General features: G+C 40.9%; 1 protein-coding gene across 1 annotated transcript in view; it reads right to left on the bottom strand.

Moving 5' to 3' along the window:
- IFT80 (intraflagellar transport 80) overlaps positions 1–16026 on the bottom strand; it is a 674979-nt gene that overhangs the window by 36661 nt on the left and 622292 nt on the right. The window contains exon 17 of the mRNA XM_053711799.1: positions 9837–9960. Coding sequence (XP_053567774.1) covers positions 9837–9960 — 124 coding nt within the window. The remainder of the gene's footprint in view (positions 1–9836; positions 9961–16026) is intronic.

Raw genomic sequence — 16026 nt, forward strand, 5'->3', positions numbered from 1 at the left:
TTAAATCTCCCTTTTAGGAAAGAAGCTTTGAAATCCAGAAGATATCCCTGGGACACAATTTCCAACGCCCAGGGATCCTGGACATCTCTTGCCCAAGCCTGGGCGAAGAGAGAAAGTCTGCCCCCTACTAGATCCGTTTCCGGATCGGGGGCTGATCTTTCATGCTGTCTTAGAGGCAACAGCAGGTTTTTTGGCCTGCTTTCCCTTGTTCCAAGCCTGGTTAGGTCTCCAGACCAGTTTGGACTGGGCAAAATTTCCCTCTTGTTTTGTATTAGAGGAAGTTGAAGCTGCGCCACTCTTGAAGTTTCGAAAGGAACGAAAATTAGTCTGTTTGGTCCTTAATTTGTTGGACCTATCCTGAGGAAGGGCGTGACCTTTTCCTCCAGTAATATCAGAAATGATCTCCTTCAGTCCAAGCCCGAATAGGGTCTGCCCCTTGAAGGGAATGTTGAGAAGCTTAGACTTTGAAGTAACGTCAGCTGACCAGGATTTAAGCCATAGCGCCCTACGCGCCTGAATAGCAAAACCTGAATTTTTAGCCGTTAGCTTAGTTAAATGAACAACAGCATCAGAAACAAATGAATTGGCTAGCTTAAGGGCTTTAAGCTTGTCAAGGATATCATCCAACGGGGTTTCTACCTGTAGAGCCTCTTCTAGAGACTCAAACCAGAAGGCCGCAGCAGCAGTGACTGGGGCAATGCTTGCAAGGGGCTGGAGAATAAAACCTTGTTGAATAAATATTTTCTTAAGGTAACCCTCTAATTTTTTGTCCATTGGATCTAGAAAAGCACAACTGTCCTCGACAGGGATAGTTGTACGCTTCGCTAGGATAGAGACTGCTCCCTCCACCTTAGGGACCGTTTGCCACAAGTCCCGTGTAGCGGCATCTATAGGAAACATCTTTTTAAAAACAGGAGGGGGAGAGAACGGCACACCTGGTCTAACCCATTCCTTAGTAATAATTTCTGAAAACCTCTTAGGGATTGGAAAAACATTAGTGTAAACAGGCACTGCATAGTATTTATCCAATTTACACAATTTCTCTGGGACTACAATGGCGTCACAGTCATCCAGAGTTGCTTAAACCTCCCTGAGCAACACGCGGAGGTGTTCAAGCTTAAATTTAAATGTAGACATATCAGAATCAGGTTGAAGTGTCTTCCCTGAATCAGAAAAATCACCCACAGATAGAAGCTCTCCTGCTTTCGGCTTCTGCACATTGTGAGGGTATATCAGACATAGCTACTAAAGCGTCAGAGAGCTCTGTATTTGTTCTAGCCCCAGAGCTGTCTCGCTTTCCTTGTAACCCTGGCAGTTTGGACAATACCTCTGTAAGGGTATAATTCATAACTGCCGCCATGTCTTGTAAGGTATACGCAATGGGCGCGCTAGATGTACTTGGCGTCCCTTGAGCGGGAGTTATAGGTTCTGACACGTGGGGAGAGTTAGTCGGCATAACTTCCCCCTTGTCAATTTCCTCTGGTGATAAATCTTTTAAAGCCAGAATATGGTCTTTATAATTTATAGTAAGATCAGTACATTTGGTACACATTCTAAGAGGGGGTTCCACAATGGTTTCTAAACATAATGAACAAGGAGTTTCCTCTATGTCAGACATGTTTAACAGACTAGTAATGAGACCAGCAAGCTTGAAAAACACTTTAATAAATGTGAAAAAGCAGAATATAAAAAAACGGTACTGTGCCTTTAAGGGAAAAAAACAATCACATAAACTGCAAAAGAGTGAAAAAAGCAGTAAACTCTACAAAATTTTTACAGTGTGTATAATAGACTAAAATAGCATTGCACCCACTTGCAAATGGATGATTAACCCCTCAGGCTCAAAAACGAATCAGAAAAACGGTAAAACCGTTATAAACAGTCACAAGCAAACTGCCACAGCTCTACTGTGGCTCCTAGCTGCCCATAAAACGACTTTTGTAGGCACAAAAACCCTTTACAGAGGTCCTATATGTCAGGGGACTCCTTCAGGGAAGCTGGATGTCTCAGACTGTAAAAACTACTGCGCAATTAGAGCGCGAAAATAGGCCCCTCCCACCATGCACTCAAAGTGAAAGGGCCTAAATAACTACTCCTAGGAGAAATCTAGTCAGCCATGTGGAAAACTAGGCCCCAAATAAAGATTTATCAGCCTCAGTAAAAAACGTTTTTTATATATCATGCAAACGTTTTACATACTAAGTAATAAGAGCAAGTAACATGAATATTACCCTTTACTGCAAGCATGATCCCTTAGTTACAACCTGCTAAGATCATCAAAAACCTCAGGCAGAACTCTTCTTCTAATTTCTGCCTGAGGTAAAAACAGTACAACGCCGGTACCGTTTAAAAATAACAAACTTTTGATTGAAGATAAACTACACTAATTCACCACATATATCTTGATACTTCCTTTCTTGTCGAGAGCTGCAAGAGAATGACTGGGAGTGGCAGTTAGGGGAGGAGCTATATAGACAGCTCTGCTGTGGGTGTCCTCTTGCAGCTTCCTGTTGGGAAGGAGAATATCCCACAAGTAATGGATGAATCCGTGGACTGGATACACCTTACAAGAGAAATAGTATTCTGAAGGGCACAGAAGACAATGTGATTAATTAGCATGAGCACTGATATTAAATGCAGATAGACACAAGACAATCGTAATCAAATCACTGCCTAACACACACAGGAATTTGCCAAGGCCAAAATAAGAAATTAAGTCAAATTTATATGGAAATTAAATATATTATAGCTGATAGACATTAAAGAAATTGAATTGTTCTCAAGAAATAGACACAGGGGTAGATTTATCAACTGTCTGGATAAATGCTTGTGTTAATCATCCCGATCGCATCCGATTAGGATGACTGCTGTCCACCACCCCAGAGGTGGCGGACGAGTTAAGGAGAAGCGGTCTTATGGCCGCTGCTTCTTAACTTAAGTTTCAGGCGGACCTGAACTTCAGGGGTAGATTGCAGCATCCGCTGCTTGATAAATCTACCCCACAGTTTAAACTAACTCACATTGTTATTTTACTAATCATGGAGTATAACAGGTCAATGTTCTCCTTAGAAATCTTTGTAGCCAGGTGGCATAATAAAATAGCCAGGTTGGAGCAGTATTGTAACATTTTCTGTTATTTATAAATGTAACTTAAGCTATCCAAAGCTCAAATAGAGATGGTATATGACCCCATCAAGAATAAGTAAGCTATTTGCATCTGCCAACGATAAATGCTGGAGATGTGAGAAATCTGTAGGCACTATGTGACATATGTGTCCTCCTATACAAAACATATAGGAAACTATCATAAAGTCTACTTCCAGAATGCTAGAGGTTATTTTACCAGCGGACCCTATTATTTGGTTACTCAATAATGCTCCCCCTAAACTTTTACCCTACAAAAAGAAATTAGTTTTCATGCAGCTAGGTTACAAGTTTTTAGCGCTATAGGGAAATTAACCACCTCCACAAAATCAGCGTTATTTCACCTACCTATAGCGCTGCTATTACAGGTTTACAAAAAGCAGGCTTGTGCGGGCGATATGGTGGCGTTGAGCTCCATACCGGATCGAAATACAAACGCTGCTTTGACGTGCTCGTGCATGATTTCCCCATAGACATCAATGGGGAGAGCCGGCAAAAAAAAAGCCTAACACCTGCGATCGCGAAAACAAAAGCTCCGTAACGCAGCCCCATTGATGTTTATGGGGAAAGAAAAAGTTATGTTTAAACCTAACACCCTAACATAAAAACCACGTCTAAACACCCCTAATCTGCCGCCCCCAAGATCGCCGCAACCTACATAAATGTTATTAACACCTAATCTGCCGCCCTTAACATCGCTGCCACCTTAAAAAAAATATTAACCCCTAATCTGCCACCCCCCAATGTTGCCGCCACTATACTAAAGTTATTAACCCCTAAACCTCTGGCCTCCAACATCACTAACACTAAATAAATATATTAACCCCTAAACCTAACACCCCCTAACTTAAATATAATTAAAATAAAGCTAAATAAACCTTACAATTATTACCTAAATAATTCCTATTTAAAACTAAATACATACTTACCTGTAAAAAAAAAAAACCTAAGCTAGCTACAATATAACTAATAACTATTATAACTAATAACTATTATAACTAATATAACTAATATAACTATCTTAGGTTCTATTTTTATTTCACAGGTAAGTTTGTATTTATTTTAACTAGGTACACTTGTTAGTAAATAGTTAGTAAATAGTTATTAACTACCTAGTTAAAATAAATACAAACTTACCTGTAAAATAAAACTTAACCTGCCTTACACTAAAAACTAACATTACAATAAAATAAAATAAAATTATTAAAATACAATTTTCTAAATTTAAAAACCCCCACTAAATTACAAAAAAAAACACATTATCAAAAATAAAAACGAATTACTCCTAATATAATAGCCCTATCAAAATAAAAAAAGCCCCCTCAAAATAAAAAAACCCTAGCCTACACTAAACTGCCAATGGCCCTTAAAATTGCCTTTTGTGGGGCATTGCCCCAAAGAAATCAGCTCTTTTACCTGTGTAAAAAAAAATATACAAACACCCCCCCAACAGTAAAACCCACCACCACTTACAGTTTTCGAAGTCCGGACATCCATCCTCATCCAGCCGGCGAAGTTATCATCCAGGCGGCAAGAAGTCTTCATCCAGGCGTCCTCTTCCATCTTCATCCTGCCGGCAAAGTCCTCACCCAGACGGCAAGAAGTCTTCATCAAGACGGCATCTTCTATCTTCATCCATCCGGGATGGAGCGGGTCCATCTTCAAGACATCCGGCACGGAGCATCCTCTTCTTACGATGGTCGCTGTAGAATGAAGTTTCCCTTTAAGTGACGTCATCCAAGATGGCGCCCCTTACATTCCTATTGGCTGAAAGATTTCTATCAGCCAATAGGAATTAAAGGTGAAAAAATCCTATTGGCTGTTGCAATCAGCCAATAGGATTGAGCTTTCATCCTATTGGCTGATCCAATTATCTGGATGAGGACTTCACCAGCTGGATGAAGATGGAAGAGGCCGTCCGGATGAAGACTTCTTGCCGCCTGGATGATGACTTTGCTGGCTGGATGAGGATGGATGTTCGGACTTCGAAAACTGTAAGTGGATCGTCGGGGGTTAGTGTTAGGTTTTTTTCAGGTTTTTTTGGGTGGGTTTTTTTTTAACTTAGGGTTTTGGGCAATGTAAAAGAGCTAAATGCCCTTTTAAGGGCAATCCCCATCCAAATGCCCTTTTCAGGGAAATGGTTAGCTTAGGTTAGTTAGATAGGTTTTTATTGGGGGGGGGGTTTGGTTGGTTGGGTGGTGGGCTTTACGGTTGGGGGGTGTTTGTATTTATTTTTACAGGTATAATAGCTGATTTCTTTGGGGCAATGCCCCACAAAATGCCATTTTAAGGTTTAGTGTAGGCTAGGGTTTTTTTTTATTTTAGGGGGGGATTTTTTATTTTGATAGGGCTATTTGATTAGGAGTAATTAGTTTTTATTTTTGATAATGTGGTTTTTTATTTTTTGTAATTTAGTGTATTTATTTTGCAATTTAGAAAATTGTATTTTAATAATTTATTTTATTTTATTGTAATATTAGTTTTTAGTGTAAGGCAGGTTAGGTTTTATTTTACAGGTAACTTTATATTTATTTTAGCTAGGTAGTTATTAAATGGTTAATAACTATTTACTAACTAGTCTACCTAGTTAAAATAAATACAAACTTACCTGTGAAATAAAAATAAAACCTAAGACAGCTGTTATATAACTATTAGTTATAATGTAGCTAGCTTAGGGTTTTTTTTACAGGTAAGTATGTATTTTGTTTTAAATAGGAATTATTTATATAATAATTGTAAGGTTTATTTAGCTTTATTTTAATTATATTTAAGTTAGGGGGTGTTAGGGTTAGACTTAGGGTTATGTTAGGGTAAGGGTTAGGTTTAGGGGTTAATATATTTATGTAGAGTTAGTGATGTGGGAGGTCAGAGGTTTAGGGGTTAATAATTTATTTAAGTATATTTCGTTCTGGGGGGCTTGCGGTTTAGTTGTTAATAGGTTTATTATAGCGGCGGTGTGGGCGGACAACAGATTAGGTGTTAATAATCTTTAAATAGTGCTTGCGATGCGGGTGGGCGGTGGTTTAGGGGTTAATAGGTTTATTATAATGGCAACGATGTTGGGGAGCGGCGGAATAGGGGTTAATAAATTTTTTTTAGTGGCGGCGATGTCCAGAGCGGCAGATTAGGGGTTGTTAATTTTATTTTAGTGTTTGCGATGCAGGAGGGCCTCGGTTTAGGGGTTAATAGGTAGTTTATGGGTGTTAGTGTACTTTTTAATACTTTAGTTATGAGTTTTATGCTACAGCTTTGTAACGTAAAACTCATAACTACTGAGTTTAGATGGCGATACAGATCTTGTCGGTTATAGGGTGTAACGCTCACTTTTTTGCCACCCAGGCAAACTTGTAATACCGGCGCCATGGAAGTCCTATTGAAAAGGACTTTTTTAAAAGTTCGGTACTGACGTTGCGTGACGGCCAAAAAGGTTTGCGGTACACCTATACCTACAAGACTTGTAATAGCGGCGTTAGGGAAAACAAAATTTATGCTTACCTGATAAATGTATTTCTCTTGTGGTGTAGCCAGTACACGGATTCATTACTTGTGGGATATTGTCCTTCCCAACAGGAAGCTGCAAGAGGATCACCCACAGCAGAGCTGTCTATATAGCTCCTCCCCTAACTGCCACCTGCCAGTCATTCGACCGAAGACAAGCAAGAGAAAGGAGAAACTATAGGGTGCAGTGGTGACTGCAGTTTAAAAAATAAAAAACACCTGCCTTAAAATTACAGGGCGGGCCATGGACTGGATACACCACAAGAGAAATAAATTTATCAGGTAAGCATAAATTTTGTTTTCTCTTGTAAGGTGTATCCAGTCCACGGATTCATCCATTACTTGTGGGATACCAATACCAAAGCTATAGGACACGGATGAAGGGAGGGACAAGGCAGGGGCTTAAACGGAAGGCACCACTGCCTGTAAGACCTTTCTCCCAAAAATAGCCTCCGAAGAAGCAAAAGTATCAAATTTGTAGAATTTAGAAATAGTATGAAGCGAAGACCAAGTCGCCGCCTTACAAATCTGTTCCAGAGAAGCCTAATTTTTAAAAGCCCATGTGGAAGCCACCGCTCTAGTAGAATGAGCTGTAATTCCATCCGGAGGCTGCTGGCCAGCAGTCTCATAAGCTAAGCGGATTATACTTCTTAACCAAAAAGAAAGAGAAGTTGCTGAAGCCTTTTGGCATCTCCTCTGTCCACAGTAGAGAACAAACAATGCAGATGTTTGACGAAAATCTTTAGTAGCTTGTAAATAAAACTTTAAAGCACGAACCACGTCAAGATTGTGTAATAGACGTTCCTTCTTTGAAGAAGGATTAGGACACAGTGACGGAACAACAATCTCCTGATTGATATTCTTATTAGATACCACCTTAGGAAGAAACCCAGGTTTGGTACACAAAACTACCTTATCTGCATGGAAGATCAGATAAGGGGAATCACACTGCAAGACAGATAACTCTGAAACTCTTCGAGCCGAAGAGATAGCTACCAAAAACAGAACTTTCCAAGATAAAAGCTTGATATCTATGGAATGCAGAGGTTCAAACGGAACCCCTTGAAGAACTTTAAGAACTAAATTTAAACTCCATGGCGGAGCAACAGGTTTAAACATAGGCTTGATTCCAACTAAAGCCTGACAAAACGCCCGAACGTCTGGAACATCCGCCAGACGCTTGTGCAAAAGAATAGACAGAGCAGAAATCTGTCCCTTTAAGGAACTAGCTGACAATCCCTTCTCCAATCCAACCAACTGCCACAGCTCTGCTGTGGCCCTACCTGCCCATACGACGACTTTGGAAGGCACAAAAACCCTTTAGAGAGGTCCTATATGTTCAGGGGACTCCTTCAGGGAAGCTGGATGTCTCAAGCTGCAAAAACTACTGCGCAATTTAGGCGCGAAAATAGGCCCCTCCCAACCTGTACTCACAGTGAGAGGGCCTTAAAAAACTATCCCTAGGCAAAATCTAGTCAGCCATGTGGAAAAACTGGGCCCCAGAATAAAGTTTTATCACCAATATGTAATAAACGTTTATATAACTCAAGCAAACGTTATATCTATTCAGTAATGGGAGTAAATAACAAAAATATTACCCTTTACAGCAAGCATGATACCAGTCGTTATTAAATCACTGTAATCAGGCTTACCTTAAATAAATCCAGTATTGTCAGCATTTTCTAGCTTATCATCTCTATAGAAAAATTTAAAACTGCACATACCTCAGAGCAGGAGACCCTGCACGCTATTCCCCCAGCTGAAGTTACCTATCTCTTCAGTTATGTGTGAGAACAGCAGTGGATCTTAGTTTCAAACCGCTAAGATCACCAAAAACCACAGGCAGACTCTTCTTCAACTTTCTGCCTGAGGCTAAAATAGTACAACTCCGGTACCATTTGAAAATAATAAACTTTTGATTGAAGATAAACCACATTAATGCACCACATCTCTCTAGCTACTTCCCTTGTCGAGAGCTGCAAGAGAATGACTGGGAGGTGGCAGTTAGGGGAGGAGCTATATAGACAGCTCTGCTGTGGGTGATCCTCTTGCAGCTTCCTGTTGGGAAGGAGAATATCCCACAAGTAATGGATGAATCCGTGGACTGGATACACCTTACAAGAGAAAAAGCAGCGTTATGAAGCATAACAATGCTGTTTCACTCATAACGCAAAGCTCGTAATCTAGCTGATAGCTAGGAACAGTATGCAAGCCCTCATAGCCAAAAATTGGAAAAGCAAAGAAATCACACACTGGTACAATAAATTTCACCAAATATTAGAGTTGGAAGAATATGCTTTTATTAAACATAAACAAGAGCCCTCTTTTACACAGATGAAAATAACATGGTACACATTAATCTCTAATGTATTTCAACCACCATCAGCTCAATTTTCCAAGGGTGGTTATAGCACGAATTCAGCACTCATCAGACACAAAGGCTTCGGCATACACATAGGGAGTATGGGAGTACTCAACAAATAATATTCTGACATAGTTTTATTAAGTTTTGTTCAGTTTTATTTAGTTATGATTATTTTAAAATTAAAAATGTCAGCTGCACTCATTGTACAATTTACAAAAAGCAAAAAGATGTAAATGTAAACTTTCAAATAGTTGTACTGTATCATTTAATTTATTTCAATAAAGCTGCATTTGAAAAAACAAACAAAAAAAAAACCATGGGCTATCTAGAGAATTAAATGATCCCTCATTTAAAATACGTGATTGTTCACTTATAACCAATACAGCATACATTTATTACTCTGTACCTTGAGCCTAACAAGTTATATAAAACTACCACTTGACTACAATTTTAAAATGATCACAATAATAGGTCACATGCCCATTCAAGCATTTTTCCCTCTTTCCCCACCTGAGAAAAGAAGCCTTTTGTGGTAGAGCATGTGATTGAAAACATATTGTTAAAACTAAGAAACTGAAGGATTTTATTTCTCAAGCACTATTTTGTGGATTTAATCTTCCTACTTAAAAATTAATAAATGAAACACATTAAATCAAACATAAAATTGTAAATACTAATAAAATGCACATAATATAGACTGTCCCCATAGAGATCTATCAATTGCCATTCACAAGTGTTACATCCTGTATAACCGGGAAGTGCAAATAATAACTGTATTGGGTTTTTTTCTCTATAAAGATTACAAAAGGACATCAACACATTTACTTACGCCTTCTGCATATTGCAGAAATCTCTTGCTGGTTTCCTTTTTACTGAAGTCATCCAGATACTTTTGTCGATAAGCCAAAACAGTATCGACATGTGTCTTGTGTTTCACAGCTAGCTCCAATGCTCTGAATTAAAAACAAAAAGGTGCCGTTTTAGCAAGGTCTCAAAAAATAATCGCATAATTGTTACACATATTTAATATTTTAAACTCACACCTTACTGTTTTTATTGCTTAAATGAATATTCTAGTTCATAATAAACTGTCATGATTCAGATAGACATGCAATTTTAAACAACTTTCCATTTTACTTTTATCATCAAATTTGCTTTGCACTCTTGGTATTCTTTGTGGAAAGCTAAACCTAGATAGGCTCATATGCTATATTTTAAGCCATTGAATTGCCTCTTATCACAGTGCATTTTGACAGGCACTGCTAGTTCATGTACGTCAAATAGATAACATTGTGCTCACACCTGAATTGGGTTTCATATCACTTTAAAGGGACAGTATACTTGTTTTTTATTGTTTAAAAAACATAATTTATGCTTACCTGATAAATTTATTTCTCTTGTAGTGTAGTCAGTCCACGGGTCATCCATTACTTATGGGATTATATCTCTTCCCCAACCGGAAGTTGCAAGAGGATCACCCAAGCAGAGTTGCTATATAGCTCCTCCCCTCACATGTCATATCCAGTCATTCGACCGAAACAAGACGAGAAAGGAGAAACCATAGGGTGCAGTGGTGACTGGAGGTTAATTAAAATTTAGATCTGCCTTAAAAGACAGGGCGGGCCGTGGACTGACTACACTACAAGAGAAATACATTTATCAGGTAAGCATAAATTATGTTTTCTCTTGTTAAGTGTAGTCAGTCCACGGGTCATCCATTACTTATGGGATACCAATACCAAAGCTAAAGTACACGGATGAAGGGAGGGACAAGGCAGGAACTTTAAACGGAAGGAACCACTGCCTGAAGCACCTTTCTCCCAAAAATAGCCTCCGAAGAAGCAAAAGTGTCAAATTTGTAAAATTTTGAAAAAGTGTGAAGTGAAGACCAAGTTGCAGCCTTGCAAATCTGTTCAACAGAGGCCTCATTCTTAAAGGCCCATGTGGAAGCCACAGCTCTAGTAGAATGAGCTGTAATTCTTTCAGGAGGCTGCTGTCCAGCAGTCTCATAGGCTAAACGTATTATGCTACGAAGCCAAAACGAGAGAGAGGTAGCCGAAGCCTTTTGACCTCTCCTCTGTCCAGAGTAAACGACAAACAGGGAAGAAGTTTGACGAAAATCTTTAGTTGCCTGCAAATAGAACTTCAGGGCACGGACTACGTCCAGATTATGCAAAAGTCGTTCCTTCTTTGAAGAAGGGTTAGGACACAATGATGGAACAACAATCTCTTGATTGATATTCCTGTTAGAAACTACCTTAGGTAAAAACCCAGGTTTAGTACGCAGAACTACATTGTCTGAATGAAAAATCAGATAAGGAGAATCACAATGTAAGGCAGATAACTCAGAGACTCTTCGAGCCGAGGAAATAGCCATCAAAAACAGAACTTTCCAAGATAACAGCTTGATATCAATGGAATGAAGGGGTTCAAATGGAACGCCTTGCAGAACGTTAAGAACTAAGTTTAAGCTCCACGGCGGAGCAACAGTCTTAAACACAGGCTTAATCCTAGCCAAAGCTTGACAAAAAGCCTGAACGTCTGGAACTTCTGCCAGACGTTTGTGTAGAAGAATAGACAGAGCAGAAATCTGTCCCTTTAACGAACTAGCAGATAAGCCCTTTTCTAAACCCTCTTGTAGAAAGGACAATATCCTAGGAATCCTAACCTTACTCCATGAGTAACTCTTGGATTCGCACCAATATAAATATTTACGCCATATCTTATGGTAAATTCTTCTGGTAACAGGTTTCCTAGCCTGTATTAAGGTATCAATAACCGACTCCGAGAAGCCACGCTTTGATAGAATCAAGCGTTCAATCTCCATGCAGTCAGCCTCAGAGAAATTAGATTTGGATGGTTGAAAGCACCCTGAATTAGAAGGTCCTGCCTCAGAGGCAGAGACCATGGTGGACAGGACGACATGTCCACTAGGTCTGCATACCAGGTCCTGCGTGGCCACGCAGGCGCTATCAGAATCACTGATGCTCTCTCCTGTTTGATCTTGGCAATCAGTCGAGGAAGCATCGGAAATGGTGGAAACACATAAGCCATGTTGAAGACCCAAGGTGCTGTCAGAGCATCTATCAGCACCGCTCCTGGGTCCCTGGACCTGGATCCGTAACAAGGAAGCTTGGCGTTCTGGCGAGACGCCATGAGATCCAGATCTGGTTTGCCCCAACGATGAATCAGTTGAGCGAAGACCTCCGGATGAAGTTCCCACTCCCCCGGATGAAAAGTCTGGCGACTTAGAAAATCCGCCTCCCAGTTCTCCACGCCTGGGATGTAGATCGCTGACAGATGGCAAGAGTGAGACTCTGCCCAGCGAATTATCTTTGAGACTTCCAACATCGCTAGGGAACTTCTGGTTCCCAAGAAAAGCAGGGTGAGTAGCACTCTTAATAAGTCAATAAAAGATACAGGTGCATCCTAGAAAAGTGAATATCTAACAACGTAAAAAGGAGAGTAGAAACCTAAAATACAGGTAACTAAAAGTCTAGGCAAAAGTTAGCACAACTGTATGAAATAAATAAGAGACTAGGGCGAATTCTTGAAATACAAATAGATTTAATAAAGTTACACTAAATAAGTGCATACATCCAAACATACAATCACATAAATACAGGGATATAAGATGCATAAAAATGTTAGGTTGGCCGTGCAGAGGACTGGTGCACCAGTATACACAAATTGGCAAATGTTCATCACTTTGCATGTATAGGTAATATATAATTGTAATCCAAAGTATAGTGCGTGTCCTTAAAGTTGCACGGACCAAGTGGATACAGTCTTACCCCTTCGTGTCTAAATGTACATAGTAGCGTGAGGACATCAGGAGTCAAGGGGAGCTTACCCTCGCCGCGTCTTTTTCACAGGCATGTGTAAAGTGCAAATAGATAACAGTTCATGAGAATACCTGTCTTTTTCACGCGGTTGCTCTACCCTGAATTGTAGCTCCTGAGACACTGAGTATTTCCAGATGAGTCAAGGGGTAGACCACAGTCAGGCAAAAGGTCCTCTGACAAATTGCTGCAATTTGTCAGAGGACCTTTTGCCTGACTGTGGTCTACCCCTTGACTCATCTGGAAATACTCAGTGTCTCAGGAGCTACAATTCAGGGTAGAGCAACCGCGTGAAAAAGACAGGTATTCTCATGAACTGTTATCTATTTGCACTTTACACATGCCTGTGAAAAAGACGCAGCGAGAGTAAGCTCCCCTTGACTCCTGATGTCCTCACGCTACTATGTACATTTAGACACGAAGGGGTAAGACTGTATCCACTTGGTCCGTGCAACTTTAAGGACACGCACTATACTTTGGATTACAATTATATATTACCTATACATGCAAAGTGATGAACATTTGCCAATTTGTGTATACTGGTGCACCAGTCCCCTGCACGGCCAACCTAACATTTTTATGCATCTTATATCCCTGTATGTATGTGATTGTATGTTTGGATGTATGCACTTATTTAGTGTAACTTTATTAAATCTATTTGTATTTCAAGAATTCGCCCTAGTCTCTTATTTATTTCATACAGTTGTGCTAACTTTTGCCTAGACTTTTAGTTACCTGTATTTTAGGTTTCTACTCTCCTTTTTACGTTGTTAGAACTTCTGGTTCCCCCTTGATGGTTGATGTAAGCCACAGTCGTGATGTTGTCCGACTGAAATCTGATGAACCTCAGAGTTGCTAACTGAGGCCAAGCTAGAAGAGCATTGAATATTGCTCTTAACTCCAGAATATTTATTGGGAGGAGTTTCTCCTCCTGAGTCCATGATCCCTGAGTCTTCAGGGAATTCCAGACTGCGCCCCAACCTAGAAGGCTGGCGTCTGTTGTTGCAATCGTCCAATCTGGCCTGCGAAAGGTCATCCCCTTGGACAGATGGGGCCGAGAAAGCCACCATAGAAGAGATTCTCTGGTCTCTTAATCCAGATTTAGCCGAGGGGACAAATCTGAGTAATCCCCATTCCAGTGACTTAGCATGCACAATTGCAGCGGTCTGAGTTGCAGGCGCGCAAATGGTACTATGTCCATTGCCGCTACCATTAAGCCGATTACTTCCATGCACTGAGCTACTGACGGGTGTGGAATGGAATGAAGGGCACGGCAAGCATTTAGAAGTTTTGATAACCTGGCCTCCGTCAGGTAAATCCTCATCTCTACAGAATCTATAAGAGTCCCTAGGAAGGGAACCCTTGTAAGTGGTAATAGAGAATTCTTTTCCACGTTCACCTTCCACCCATGCGACCTCAGAAATGCCAGAACTATCTTTGTATGAGACTTGGCAGTTTGAAAACTTGACGCTTGTATCAGAATGTCGTTTAGGTACGGAGCCACCGCTATGCCTCGCGGTCTTAGTACCGCCAGAAGTGAGCCCAGAACCTTTGTAAAGATTCTTGGAGCCGTAGCTAACCCGAAGGGAAGAGCTACAAACTGGTAATGCCTGTCTAGGAAGGCAAATCTTAGGTACCGATAATGATCCTTGTGAATCGGTATGTGAAGGTAGGCATCCTTTAAGTCCACTGTGGTCATGTACTGACCCTCTTGGATCATGGGTAGGATGGTTCGAATAGTTTCCATTTTGAATGATGGAACTCTTAGGAATTTGTTTAGGATCTTTAAGTCCAAGATTGGTCTGAAGGTTCCCTCTTTCTTGGGAACCACAAATAGATTTGAATAGAATCCTTGCCCATGTTCCGTCCGCGGAACTGGGTGGATCACCCCCCATTAGTAAGAGGTCTTGTACACAGCGTAGAAACGCCTCTTTCTTTATTTGGTTTGCTGATAACCTTGAAAGGTGAAATCTCCCTTGTGGAGGAGAAGCTTTGAAGTCCAGAAGATATCCCTGAGATATGATCTCCAACGCCCAGGGATCCTGGGCAAAGAGAGAAAGTCTGCCCCCCACTAGATCCGTTTCCGGATAGGAAGCCCTCTCTTCATGCTGTCTTAGGGGCAGCAGCAGGTTTTCTGGCCTGCTTGCCCTTGTTCCAGGACTGGTTAGTTTTCCAGCCCTGTCTGTAACGAGCAACAGCTCCTTCCTGTTTTGGAGCGGAGGAAGTTGATGCTGCTCCTGCCTTGAGGTTACGAAAGGCACGAAAATTACACTGTTTGGCCTTTGATTTGGCCCTGTCCTGAGGCAGAGCATGGCCCTTACCTCCCGTAATGTCAGCGATAATTTCTTTCAAGCCGGGCCCGAATAAGGTCTGCCCTTTGAAAGGAATATTAAGCAATTTAGATTTAGAAGTCACGTCAGCTGACCAGGATTTAAGCCATAGCGCTCTGCGCGCTTGGATGGCAAATCCGGAGATCTTAGCCGTAAGTTTGGTTAAATGTACGACGGCATCAGAAACAAATGCGTTAGCTAGCTTAAGTGCTTTAAGCTTGTTCATAATTTCATCCAATGGAGCTGTGCGAATGGCCTCTTCCAGAGACTCAAACCAGAATGCCGCCGCAGCAGTGACAGGCGCAATGCATGCAAGGGGCTGTAAGATAAAACCTTGTTGAACAAACATTTTCTTAAGGTAACCTTCTAATTTTTTATCCATTGGATCTGAAAAGGCACAACTATCCTCCACCGGTATAGTGGTACGCTTAGCCAAAGTAGAAACTGCTCCCTCCACCTTAGGGACCGTCTGCCATAAGTCCCGTGTGGTGGCGTCTATTGGAAACATTTTCCTAAATATAGGAGGGGGGGAAAAAGGCACACCGGGTCTATCCCACTCCTTGCTAATAATTTCTGTAAGCCTCTTAAGGTATAGGAAAAACGTCAGTACACACCGGTACCGCATAGTATCTATCCAGCCTACATAATTTCTCTGGAATTGCAACCGTGTTACAATCATTCAGAGCCGCTAATACCTCCCCTAGCAATACGCGGAGGTTCTCAAGCTTAAATTTAAAATTAGAAATCTCTGAATCCAGTCTCCCTGGATCAGATCCGTCACCCACAGAATGAAGCTCTCCATCCTCATGTTCTGCAAATTGTGACGCAGTATCGGACATGGCTCTCC

Source organism: Bombina bombina, chromosome 4, assembly GCF_027579735.1.
Source record: "Bombina bombina isolate aBomBom1 chromosome 4, aBomBom1.pri, whole genome shotgun sequence".
Taxonomy (NCBI): Eukaryota; Metazoa; Chordata; class Amphibia; order Anura; family Bombinatoridae; genus Bombina; species Bombina bombina.